This window comes from Melopsittacus undulatus, chromosome 11 (genome assembly GCF_012275295.1).
Source record: "Melopsittacus undulatus isolate bMelUnd1 chromosome 11, bMelUnd1.mat.Z, whole genome shotgun sequence".
NCBI classification, from domain to species: domain Eukaryota; kingdom Metazoa; phylum Chordata; class Aves; order Psittaciformes; family Psittaculidae; genus Melopsittacus; species Melopsittacus undulatus.
The window spans coordinates 4,764,526-4,777,928 of NC_047537.1; the positions used below are offsets into that span (position 1 = coordinate 4,764,526).

General features: G+C 47.6%; 1 protein-coding gene across 2 annotated transcripts in view; it reads left to right on the plus strand.

Moving 5' to 3' along the window:
• The window catches only part of RAPGEF1 (Rap guanine nucleotide exchange factor 1), an 84,437-nt gene that overhangs the window by 61,541 nt on the left and 9,493 nt on the right, over positions 1-13,403 (plus strand). The window contains exons 11-14 of one of the 2 annotated variants that reach the window (XM_034067547.1): positions 6,471-6,563; positions 8,190-8,278; positions 9,619-9,730; positions 11,334-11,409. In XM_034067547.1, coding sequence (XP_033923438.1) covers positions 6,471-6,563; positions 8,190-8,278; positions 9,619-9,730; positions 11,334-11,409 — 370 coding nt within the window. The remainder of the gene's footprint in view (positions 1-6,470; positions 6,564-8,189; positions 8,279-9,618; positions 9,731-11,333; positions 11,410-13,403) is intronic. The other variant, XM_034067548.1, reaches the window with a different exon arrangement.

The window sequence follows — 13,403 nt, forward strand, 5'->3', positions numbered from 1 at the left end:
GTGTGATCAGATGGAATTCTCCTGATAGTTCCAAAAGAGAGATGTGTGATAGCATGGTTATTAATAGCTCCTACATATGTTAATATATCTTACAAATGTTTTCTTCCCCTGCTGCCCCCTTATTTGATTTGTTGCAAAGATATTCAAGAATCTCTCCTGCTTAAGGAGAAGTTTGGATTTTGTATTTTCTTGTGCAGGAGCCAGGAGACCCTTTCCCAAGGGAACAGTAAGCCCCATCCATCCATCTGCTGTGCTAACCATTGCTTAAAATACAGGGAGGTCAGCTGTGCAGCTGGGTCAGAGGCTTTGCTGAGAAACATTCAAGCATGAGGAGTTGCTGCCTTTCCTGTGGCAGTGCTTGAAGCCATTCTGTTGGCAGCTTGTGTTTCCAGCCATTCATTGCAGGAGCATTTCCTTCCTCATTAGCAAAAGTACCTGGAAGTCCAGCATTGTGTCATGAGATAGGAAGTCTTTTCCAATAGTTGTCTATGCAGTGATATTCTCAGGGTGTAACGGCTTTGTGCAACACCCAGTAGTTTGTGAACATAGTTCTGTACTGTTAGAATCTGGGCATCCAGTTCTGGCATGTTGCCCATGTCATTCTTTCAATAGCATTAGCAGGGGAGATCTAAAAGATTGATCCTTTCCTCTGATAGTTTCATGTTTTGGAATTCTGGCTCTTTACCTGATCTGGGAGTGCCTAAGAAGATCACACATTCATTTGGCAGAAGAATTCCATAGGGTAATTGAGAAGGTTGTGTTTAAAAGGTGAAGACTGTGTCTGCTGATGCTGCGGATGCTCTGTCAGCCATGTAATTGAATTCAACTTTGCATTTCGGATGGAGACTGCTGTAATGCAGAACCAGTGGCTCCCTTCATAGAAACACCCTGTTACTTGTGGTCAGCCATGCCTAGTGAATGTAGAGCAGTGTCACACTTGAAATAAGTTTTCTATTAGAGGGCTTATCTCCTGCCATCTAATCCAAATAAACGGTCATAATGTCATTGACCTTAGGGCCATCCTGTAACACTGCTGCTAATGATGGAAAGCTCTTCTAAAATATTGACCATTGCAAAAAATCAAAGGCAGCAAATTGAAAGAGGCCATCTCTGGAAGACCTCTGTGTGTCACGGTGTGTGGTAAACATTCAGGCTGACCATGGTGGCTTCCTGCTGTTCCCAGGAGACAAGGTTGCTTCCATGCTTTGTGGAAGTACTTCCCAAGTGGCAGGTAGATGGTTCTGAGATCCACTTTACTGGTGAGAGGAGAGGGAACTCTTGTGTTGGCCATTTGCAGGATCACTCATGCTGGCAGATCATGTTCTGGTCCTGTGGTGGGACCCTGGCAGCCTGGCTGGAGTTCTGATAGAGGAAAGCATCCTTTCTCACAGGATCCGGATGCATCCTTCTTTCTAGCTTTCCCAGGGATTATCTTGAAGTACTTCATTTAAAGTAAAGCCAAGGCGTAGGAGGTTGTGGCCGTAACCGAGGTCTTACTGACCCTGAAAGAAACCTCTAAGAAGCAGATTAAAACAAGCACTGATCTGTTTCCAGGATAAACTCTTGTCTGTGATTTCTTGGGGGTCAGACTAGAGGATGACTGGTTCACTTGTGACATTTCTGTTGAATGGACTGTCCTCTCCCCAGAAAGGTATGTCTTTGAGAGGATGACAGGGCTTCCAACACCCAAACTCCATGGATGCTGTTGCCACAATTCCTGCTGCAGCTGCTGGCTGGGCTGGGCAGGGCCTGACTGGGGAGCAGCAGGAATGGGTGCCATATGGACATCATCTCCACCGCAGGGTGGTTTTTTTCCCCTCTAAAAGTATGCTTCATTCTTGGCTCTTGTCCCAGCACGGCTGCATAGCTGGAATTCCAGAGCTGCTTGCAGGCTCCAAAGGAAGGCGGGGGCTCCCTGGCTCGATTTCCACAAGATGCAACTTTACAACAGGATTGGAAGTCGGAGAGCAGCCTGGCTAATTAATGCCAATGCACCAAAGGCTTCTCTGCGCTGTTCCCTTTGTTAGCAGCATGCTGAGAGCAAGTCTGCATCCTTAAATGATTGTTCACGGATCACATAATGAAGATGAATGCATTTTCCTGGGCACCTGAGCCTTAAAGCAGCCTTTTCGACACTTCTCGTGCCAAGAGACTGTTTCAAAAGGTGTATTGATGAGGCCACGGAGAAATCAATGTATAGTGATTGTCAGGAGTAACATATCCACAATCAAACTTTTAAGATTTATGCAATGTTGTGTTATATTTAGGTCTGAATTGCCTTTAAATTGGGATTAATGTCCCTGAAACTGTGTGTGTGATTTTTTCCTGCCCCAGCAGCAGTAATTCCTGTCCCTGAGCAGCTAGCTCAGCCTGCAGGCAGTGTACCAAGCAGCAGCTCAGCTGCTGAGCCTTGCGGCCAGTGTTTGGCCTGAACTAACCCTGCCAGCTCCATCACATAGCGTGACAGCTTCGCAGGGTGCTGCTTGTCCCAGAGTGACTTGACTGAGGACAGTGATTTCCTTTCCTGCGCTGCTTGAGCTCTACCACTGCTTTCTAAAAGCCTGGCTTCTTCTCTGGGGTTCGACAGGTCAGAGGCAAAAAACATGGGGAGTTCTTGGTGGGAGATGTCCATCAAGTACAAAGTGAGGGACAGCATGTGCCGTCTGTCTGATGCGGGTGCAGGAAGCCCAGCACCAGGGGAGCTGGTACATAGTTTCTGTTTGAACAAATTATTTGCTTTACTGGATCAGAGGATCTTGTTATCAGGACAGCGCTTTGTTGAGTGCCTTCTTGAACCGTTGAAGCACTGGTTGGTGGGGTATACATTCTCCATCAACTTTGCCCTTGTTCTTTTTATGGGGGGGAGGGGGTCTAGCCTGGGACTTGGGGCAGTAGTTGGCATGTTAGAGCCACTGAGATCATGAAATACCAGGGAGCTGGGCAGGCACAATGGATCTGCTGAGCCAAGGTGATGTCATGAGCCTGGCTTCTTACGAGGGATTTAGTGGTTTGTGCCGTGCGAGTGAAAATGAATAAATGCAGAGCATTTATCTGGGCAGAAAGTAAATACAGAGATTAGACTTGTCATTGTTACTGAGGCAGCACCAGAAGCTGACGGTGTCCCTGGAGCCAGGGCTGCTCATCCGGAAAGAAACAGGCAGGAAGAGAGAGGAGCCTGTCCTAGAGCCAGTCTCCTTTTAGCCACAGGCATGTGGTAGGGATTTGCATTTTAATTATTCTCCAGTGGTCTTTTAAGCTCTCTTTCCAAAGCATCTCCCTCTGTTTCTCTGTATTATGGCCTGCAATTTGTTTGGGGTCCCCAGAGTACACCCAGAGCGCTGCGGGACTCCACGCACAGCGGAGGGCAACCACTGAGGATTAAGGTGGTGGAAGGTAAAGTGTAGCCATTGAGCTTTATGTTTCCTTTCCTTTGTAGTGGAAAAGCTTTTTTTTTGCCCAGGTTTCTGGCCCGAGGCAGTTCTCAGTTTAGGTTTTTGAGCTCATGTCTTTCTTAGGTAGAAACAGAAGTACCACTGCTGCACTGGATGCTGCTGCCAGGGCTCACTCAGGTGACAGACTAAGCTTTGCTTTTTGTCACACACTCAACTCTCCTGGGAAAATGTAGCCTGAGCTCTCTCATTCCTGCCTTTGTTGTCCCTTCTCCTTTTTACATCACAAGGGTGTCACTTTGCAGCCTGGTTTGAGCGAGTTGTGTCTGTGCTTCTGGAGAGCTCTATAATGCTCCATCCTTCTGCCGCAGATCACGCGAAGGAGCAACTGTCACAGCTCCATTTCAGTGTGGGTTTTGTTTTGGATGATGCAATTCTTCCTTTGGTCCACTTGGCTACAGCACAGGTCTCACCAGTGGTTTGAGCTCTGCAGGTTTCTACATAAACTCCTTGCCAGCAGGTTTAGCATTATTGTCTCTTTTGGTTTTTGCTGGGTGTCAGCTTTGTTTTGGACTTAACCCTGATGGTAAATCTTACTAGCACCAGATGTTAAAAGACAGAGGGTTGCTCTTGTTTTTCTTGGCACAGTATATTCCCACTGCACCCTGTTTAATATTATCTGAGCAGTAATCTGATGATTAGGAGAGATAGTGAAATAAAGCTTTACGCAGATGATCTCTTTTCATCTCTTCAGCTGACTTTTGGAGGCACTGTGTTAAAGGATCAGTTTGATAAGGAATTCATCGCTCCTGAGGGCAATTACCATTTCTGCTCCCTGTGTTGTTCAAATGGAAAGGAGTAACAGCCTAAGCTCCTTTATCCTTCAGTGTAACTTAAAAGACGGCATCCAGCCACTCCTCCCTGAGAGCTGTGTATTCTGGAACAGACTTGACACAGTAGCTGTTAAATTACAGGGCTGGAGCAAAAGGCATCTTAAATTTGGATCCTGTGGAAAATCCCAGAGAAGCAGTAAGCACTCGGAGTACTTTTCTCTATCTAGATATTTCCAGCATGCTCACAGCCATGGTTTCTGCCTTCGCATCCTGTCATCCACTCAGTGATTCTCAGGGTCACTGTCATTAAAGGACTGAGATACCCTGCTTAGCAAAGGCTGGATACCTGCAGGTAAACACCCTGGTGCCCCTTTCCTCTCAGCCGAGCTGCTGTTTGTGCAGGAGCAAGTCTCTGGAAAAAAACTGGCTGATGTGTCCCAGGTAGCAATTCCTGCTGTAGTGTGTGGGTGATAAAACAGAGCTGCCTCTGTTGGGGTTGTGCCTTGTGCTGTCACTGCTACGCTGCTGCCAATCTAATTACTTTTTCTTTTGTCTGTCTCTTTCCTTTCCCCATCTTCCTTGTTTTTGTGTTGTACGTCTCTGCATCCCATAGTACAAATCTGTGTTTAGGTCCTACTCCCAGGACTTTGTGCCTCACAACCAAGTCTCCATACCTCCTTTCCTCTCTTCTACCTCCTCCTCCTGCTCCACCCCACCTTTTCCTCCCGTCCATCCATCTCAGAGCTCTGACCTAGCGGTGCCCGCCGCAGCCAACCAGTCTCCCAGCACTGTGGATGTGCCAAACTCCTCTTCTCAGGAGAGCAGCTTTAACGGGAATGCTCCTGTCTGCCTTCCTTCTGAAACCTCTTTCACTGATTCTCTCCAGACGCCTTCGGTGAGACTATCCATAGAGATAATGCATCTTAACGCAAGGCTGCGTTTATTTGTTTGTTAAAAGAAAATGTCTCTTGTATTAATACATGCTCAATGTGCTCTAGTCCGGTTTCCAAATGTGTGTGTGAATTGTAGAGGTTATTTCATATGAAAACAGTGACTGGAACAAATGAACAGCGTCAGCAGGTCTGAGAAAACGTTAGCACATGTGTAGGAAACACAAAATGTCAAATGCTGGGGAAGGGGAGAGGAGAAGTTGCTGTAGCTTCCTGCAATTGTAATACAAAGCTGAGGAAGGCAAAGGAGTGTTTTGTGAGGTTGGTTGTTTCTAAACATGGACTCCTAAAGGTGGTTCACATCCTGCAGTTTCTGCAGGGTGATTGCTGCTCCCTCCTAAGTCACTGGTGAGCCCCAGGAGCAGTGGGTCCAGTCCAGGTCTGTCCCTCCTGGGTATAAACCTGTTTCTCTCTCCAGGCTCCTGCTCTTCCCAGTTCCCAGCAGCCTTACCTGTGTGCTTGGTGGCAATGCACATTGATGCAAAGCATCAGGTGTTGATGAGGTTAGACTAGCGCTGTTCCCACACTCATACAGCACTACTGGTTTGAGGTCCCAGATCAGTCTTGCAGATCAGTGAGCAGGTTTGTCTATTACAGCTACTCTTTTAAACACCCAGTTCTCGAGCAGCTCCTCTCCTGTTTGCTGCAAAGCCTTGAGTTGATTCCTATCAGCACAGTGCATGGTAGTGCTGCCTCCTCACGATGTTTGGAAGAGGAACACTGGTTGCAGAGGAGATGATCAGGTTTTACACCTTAAACCTGACCTTGCAGTTGATCTTCCTTGTGTTGGGTCCTTGTAACAGCCCAGAAACCCTCAAGTTTGGTTTAGCTTGGTGTGTGATGGCCTTAGTTTGTGCTTGCATCACAGTTTGAGAGGTATATTTGATGCCCCCAGGGCTGCAGGACTGATGTGCAGTTAGGAGCAGGACCACAGCGCGGGTAGGACGGGCACTTGGGTGTCAAGCTCTGGATGCTCAGCTTCTGAACTCTTGAAATCTGCACGTGCATATTACACCTTTGCAGTCTCGCATGGAGTCCACGGCAGCTCTTGCAAAGCAGTGCGTGCTGCTGCCCTGCTGCAGCCTTCAGGATGGTGCTTTAAAACCCCTGGTAAAGTACAGCCTTGGCTGTACTTTGTTGGCCATTGTGTTGCCCATTGAGCCAAAGGAAGGGCTCCCAGTTAGGTGACAGCAGCTGCTGAGAGTGCTTCTCCTCCCAGCCCGTGGGCACGTTCTCTCACTAGCGTTGTGCTGGCGGGGAGCACCATCACGTATTTCCTTTCATCCTGTCTCCCTTAGAGTGAAAACGCCAGTGAGGAGGCTGGTGAGGGTGAATACGTCAATCTGTATTCCTCTGGCCAGAGCAACGGGGAACTCCCTCGCTCTGAAGGAGTAAGTAACCTGGAGAGGACACCGGGAAGGGGCTGCCTGGTGCATGCTGAGTTCACGCTGGGGCTGACGCGCTTGGCACCGGCCTCTTCTGCACACTGTGGAGCTCCTGTGTCCATCCTGCTGCCCTGGCTCCCTTGCTGGTGGTCCCTCTGCTTGCCCACTCCTGGCTTGGATGGCCTCCTGCTCCTGGTGCAGAGCAGGCGATGCTTTTGGGGTCACTGTGAGCCCTGGCAGGAGATAGGGACAGCTTCTCCTGCCACGCTGTTTGGTTTGCACTTCACTGGCTTTTTGGAGCTGCTTGCGTGAGGTTCCCTTCCAGAAAGCTGCACCCTGACCAGCACCACCCTGGGGCCGTGTCTGTTCTTCTAACTGCTTTGGCTTCCCTATTCTAATACAGAAAGCCTTGAGCTCTCAATCATTTCTTTCTTCCTTCACTGTTTGGATACAAAGTAAGTGATTGATTTAGCATTGTAATGGCACGCTGTTTCTTCCTTTGCTCAAGCCTCATATCTTAGCTATTTCCTAGAGGAGACAGGGTGTTTTCCACTGCAGGGAGGTACCCTCTTCCTGTTGGGTCATAGGAAACAGCAGCAGAGATCTGTGGCAATCCTTTTGCCTGCCCTCATCTTGGAAGGCACATCTACAGGATGTCTCCAAGACCTTTATCCATGCTGATGTTAAATATGCCAAGAGATAGCACTCCCATCATTTCCCTTCAAGAGTTGCATCCAGGCAGGCCCATCCTTTTGGGCAGCTGTGATCTGGTTCTCAACTTTGAAGCAAAGAGCTTTACAGAGTCTGGAAAACCTCTGCAGACACCAAGAACCTGGAGCTCACCAGTGTTGTTTTCCAGGCTGAAGGGATAGTGTGCAGATGGTTTCAGTCCTGTCTGTTCAATAGGCTGAATTTCCAAGTCTCAGTCTGCATGATATTAAATAATTCTGAGCTCCAACACTGTTAGATTAATATTCCCATTTGTCGTTCATGGCTATTTGTCTCCTTAATAAATGGCTAATTTAAAATGCTATATCTTTGCTTTGAGCTCTCTACCTGCTGTTCTGTGCTGCAGGTTCAGCTGGTGCTGCTTTTTTCCATTAGTCTCATTTCCACAGCCATGAATTGTGAAGTGGAAACATTGCATCATGGTGTAAGCTGTCCTGGTGGAAGAGAAGGGAGGTGGGATCAGCAGTGTGTGTCCACCCCCTAAGGCCAGTTGGTGTTTTGGGGGCTGAGATCAAGAGGGGAACTGAAAATGGAGAGCTTAGAGCTGGCTGTAACCATTCTGATTAAAGCAGAAGGCAAGTGTATTTCAACAGTAAGGACTGGAGAGGAAAAACAGTTGTGAGAGGGTTAAAATCCAAGACAACAGCTGACTTGTGTTGTAACTTTCAGCATCGTTTCACAATGGTAAAAGCAAACAGTACTAATTACACTGGTCTCCAGAGATGCTCCCAAATTTCCTGTCTGATTAACTTCTGTGTTTTCCTGGCATTTGGCATTAACTTGCATCAGTCTTTAACTGCTCCATAGGAATTTCCAGTAAAGGGCCATTTAGAGGCAGGCAGATTGTAAATGCAAGGAGTGTAGGAGCCCCTGTAATAATGAAAACCTCCTTTCTCTTTGCAGGAATCTCCCTCTGTCAAAGACAGCCACTCCAAAGACTCCACTTTGAACAGCAGTACCATGGGGAAGGAAGGCAAAGATGGTGCTGAAAGGTGAGACTGACTCTCCTGGTACTCCTGCTCCCCAGCCTCAAAGGGTGCAGAGTCACCAATGTCCCATTAGCCCTGCCCTTTACCAAACTGTCCTTGGGGCTGCCTGTTCCACCCTCAACTTCCTCAATTGTCCCTAAACCTTAAGCACACGTGGGTTTTCAGACAGCGGTGAGCAGTGGGATCCTGCTGAAGAAGGATGATCCTGGCAAGACGTTGTTACTTAACTCAGGGAGCCTGTGGGGGTTAATGCAGCCTGTGTTAGCCCTCCTAAGCCCACCTAATTGGCAGTGCTGTCATTGATGCTGGTTGCTCCCTTCTGCTTCCAGGAAAACGTGTGAAAAAAAGTCTATCTCACTGCTGGGAAATAGTCTTCCAGAGGGGAATTTCCTCCTAACCCTGCTAGTTAGAGGCTGGCTGGGGCCTCGAGCGGGAAGCTTTATATCCCTTCTAATGCTCTTAGCTATCATTTGTCTATGTAAATGAAGAGGTGCAGGCTGTAACAGATGGGCTTCAGGAGGAGTGGAGTGCTTCCCTGCTGCTTGAGATTGCTCTTCAATTGCATTTCTAAAGCAAAACTAAAGGATGGCATTGTTTTGTGTGTGACAGTCAACTTCCCTCCCCCATTTTCCTGCAGTTGGTTTGGGGTGTTTTAATCCCTGCAGTGAAGGAGACAATACAAGAGTGCTCTGCAAAGCTCACTATCTGCTTCAAAGTATGGACTGGTGCACAGGATTTTAGCCTATGCCTGGGGAAGGCTATAAAGAACATGCATGCTTTTGTGTTGTTTAGGAATACCAGCACGGAGAACGTATGTCCAGGCACAAGAACCAGCCTTTGGAAGTAGGAGTATTAGTGTTGTGGATGTACCCAAAAAAGTGGTCAGAGCTTTCTGCTTTATTCTCCTGCAAAAAGAGAGCCAGTCATCCCCCCTTGTAGCAGCACAGTGGGTCATGAGCTGACCAAGATACATATGTACAGGGTATGCTCAGTCTCTATACATTTGAGGAAGAGCTTAGATTTGTGTGCACTAAAAAGCTGGTGGATTAAGGAGATATGGAAGTGTACACTTATGCAGGGCATAGTAAAATCTTGCCTGACAAAAGTGCACAGGCAGACAAGTGTTCAGGTCCTAAAGGTTCATCTTCCTCTTTTCCAAGAGATGCGCAAAGCAGCAGAATTAGAGCTAGGAATTTGGGCTTGTTTGCAGAAGGTTTACCTCCAGGCTGCCTGTGTACTTACTGTCCTTTAATGAAGGATTGTACAGAGAGCTCGAGTGGACCCCACATCTCTTCCCATGGATGGGCAATGACACTGATGGATATTTCCCCTCTTTTTTACAGGCAGCAGCAGTCACCAGATGCTTTGGAATCATCACAGTTGGAGGAAGAGGTAGATGAGCTATCCCTCATCGACCACAGTGAAATTATGGCTAGGTTAACGTTGAAGCAAGAGGTAGGTGCATTCTGGGTTTGATTTCATACTCTTTGGTTTATGCTATATTGAAACCTGATTCTCTGTGAGCACAAGCAAGGCATCGGCTTTTATTTGATAGGAAAAACTAGGTTACGGCAGAAGTGGTATGCAGCTTTATGTGTGCAGCTGTTGTGAAAGTATAAGATGCTGGTGCAGGCAGGGAGCATCAGCAATGAATGGGGGTTTAATGTGAGATATCTCTCTAAATAACCAATGCATCTCGTGCCCTTTACCCAGTCTGCTCTTTCCCACCTCTTCAGCCTGTGCCAGCCTGAAATGAAGCACCTGGGAGGCTGAGCACTATAAATCCAGGTGCAGGTTTATGGTGTTGGCCTTTCAGAAAGAAGGCAAGTTTAGCACATTTCCTGAGCAGGATGTTATATTACTGGTGTGGAAGAGCAGCTGAAGTGACTGTTCCTGTATTTGAGAAATGGCTTTGTTTTTAGCCTTGGGTGCACTCCCAGACAGCTTTGCTCACTGTGCTCTTGAACCAAGCTGTCTTTGACGTGCAGCTCGAGGGGAATATGCAGGCTTTTGAAGCTTTCAGATTGTAGGGGGCTAGGCTAAAAAACAGAGAGAATGTATCATTTACTGGCACTTTAGGAGTGTTCTTTGGTCAGCCAAGATGTGCAGGAGAGAGTGAGAAGCTACTACTCATTCTTTAAGTAATATTTCATGAATCTTGCCAGAGGGTCACCTGAAAAAGTCACATCTTAGACATAGGTGCTCTTTGGCTGTAATCCAAGGGGGGTTGTATTTTGCCTATTAAAATGCTCAGGGAAGCCAGACTCGATTCCAGTCTCCTCTGCAGAAATATTTCCTTTAAAAAAACAATTAAAAATTAGTGATTTCTGAACATTTGGGCTAGCAGATCTGTCAGCCCTTCTTTTTTCCTCTCCCTTATGGTCTGTATGTTTGAAACACTATAGAAGTGCCACCACGAGCTGCTTCCTGCAGCGTGGGAGCTGCTGGCTGAAGGATAGATCAGTTTTGCATATTTTAGTTGTGAATTACAGTAGCTAGAAGAAAGATGCTTTTAGAGAGCAGAAAGGCAGGGGTCAAGCCATTATCAGGGCTGTTTTCTGCTCCCGGTTATTGGATCACTCCAGGTGACCTCCAGCCAAATAGTTCCAGATTAGGGAATTAACTCGCTAGGTTTTGATGTTCCAGGAGCATGAAAGTTGAATGCATGACCTCTCACCCCACAGCCTCTGGGGTACGTGATCCTGCACTTTGAGACAGTTCACACAGTGTTACTGCTCTGTTAATGGTCTTTTGGGAGCATTTGGGAGTCTGGGACATTTCTGTTCACTCTTCTGTGGACAGAAGGTTCAGCTTTCACTGAGCTTCACAGCTTGGCCTTGAGAGACTTGTGTGAGGATCAGCCCATATCCTCACATAGGGACACCAAATGCCTTATTCAAATTCTAGGATTAGCCCAGCATTGAAGACCATGCCCCAGCTTGCACTGCAGGCAGTGCCAGGAACATTGTGTGCTCTGCCAGTTGTTGCTGAGCTTGAACCCCAGAGATGGTAAACTAGAGCTTGGGACATACCTAACGTGTTCCTGTTCTCATTGCAGGGAGATGATGGGCCAGATGTTCGTGGTGGATCTGGAGACATTTTGTTGGTGCATGCAACAGAGACCGACAGGAAAGGTACAGTGGGTGCACTAAAGGAGAGCTCAGGAGCACAGCCTGGTGTGGCCCTATGCTGCTTGTCTTCTGCAGCATGTGCAGTCATGCTATGGCTGGGCCAGGGTGGAGAGGACTGGGTTTGTGATCTAGGGGAGGGAGGGATGTGCTTATCTCTGGTGAAATGGAGGTAAGCTGGATAAGCCCCTGTTCCATTTAGCAGCAGGGATGGTATTAACTCCTCATAGCCCTTGCCCAGATCCACAAAGGAAGGCACACCAGTGGAGTTGGTGACAGTGTTGTGTTGGTGTCTCTGTAGCTGCCAAGGTAGGCCACTGTCTTCTCCAAAGAGCAGATGTGACCAGCCTGTTGTGGCAAGGATCCTGCTTTCATAGATGTTCCTTACCCTTTGAACTTCCGAGCAGTGGTGGTGTAGGAGGTGCTGGAGTGACTGTTGTTTCGAAGTAGGAAAGGAGGATGTCGGTTTGGGTCTAATTCAGTACCCGTGGGCATTGGGCAAGCTGTTCAGGTCCTGGTCTTCTGACACCCCTTATTTTCAGCTTAGCATGTCGTAGTCCCACTCTCTACCACTTGCATGCAGGTAGCCACCCAGACCAGTTCAGAGAGGGAATCCACAGTACAGGGAAGGAGATGTGGGGGAAGAAAAGGGAGTTTAGCAACCCTTAACTCTAGATTGGTAAAAACCCCACTTTATCTCTCCAAACCCAGTCACCACCCTCACAAAGCAGCTGCTTTCAAAGACCTGTGGCAAAGGCAGCCTTTGCAATCTTTCCAGAGAGTGATTTTGACCCTGCCAAACACATTTGTGCTGATGGCCTTAACCAGAATTGATCTCCTTATCTCCTGGGATGCAAGGAACCCACTGAACCACTCAGCGCTCGTATTTCAGAGGTTTGATAGCCAAAGGGGAGATATCTTTCATGTGCATTTTTAAATGGCAGGGGTTTTACTGTAGCATAAGGTGCTTGCAATTACTTACCAGCACCATTCAGCTAGCAAGAAAATCCTTCCCCTGACAGCAATTTTTCCCTATTTACATCAGGCATTGAATCCAAGCAGAAAGGACCAAAGTTAGGAACATACGAGAGAGGAGGAGGCAATTGACTGCATGAAGGGTAGATAGGTGTGTTTTTAAAAGCAGTCTAAATGAGATGGTGGGAATACCCCAGATAAAACTGCTGAAGCTGGAATAGAGAAGCTTTGATTTATTCTTGCTTGTTCTCCAGAGCAAGGAGAACAAGGACAGGGAGAGTGGTTGGGTGGAGGGAGCTCAGAATAGTCACAGAGCTTGGCCCCACAGGCTCTGCCAAGCCGCTGAGCTGAATGGAGCATGAAGGAATTCGTGCTATGCTAACCCAGTGTTTGGGTGACTGAGAGGGTTAATGAATTAAGCTTACAATGAGAGGAATTCAGGGCTTGTAAATCAATCAGCCAAACGGCACAGAGGGGTATAGTTAAGAGGCTTTCCTTTAAAGATGAATTTCTTGGCAGCTTCAAGTGCCAGAGCAGACCAGCTGTATTACCTCACGTTGCCTTTTGGGCAGATGGGAACCCAGAATAAATGGAACTCCACGCCCTGCTGCATGATGCTTCTTGTCCATTTGAATTTTCTAAAAAAGCTAAAAGCAATAAGGGATAAAGAGAGACTTGTGGTCTTTAGGAATAAAACCCATGGTCACTTAAGTGCTCGCAGCCACGCGCACTTGCTATGAGCGCAGGATTACAGCTGGATGAGGCTGGGGACTCACCCCTGCCATGACCACCCAGCCTCAATCTTCAGAGCTTATGTCTGATTGTCTCTAATCAAAAGGCAGCAGAGCTTTCTGATTTAAGAGCAGGAGGAAGCAATGTCTCCATGAGGCTCCTGCCAAGAGAAACACTGCAGGTAGAGAGGCACAACCGCCACACCATGCCCTGCTCCTTCCCACCCTCCATGCACAATGGATGGATGTTACAGCACGTGGGTGTGGGGTGATCCCTGTCCTGGCTGAAACAAG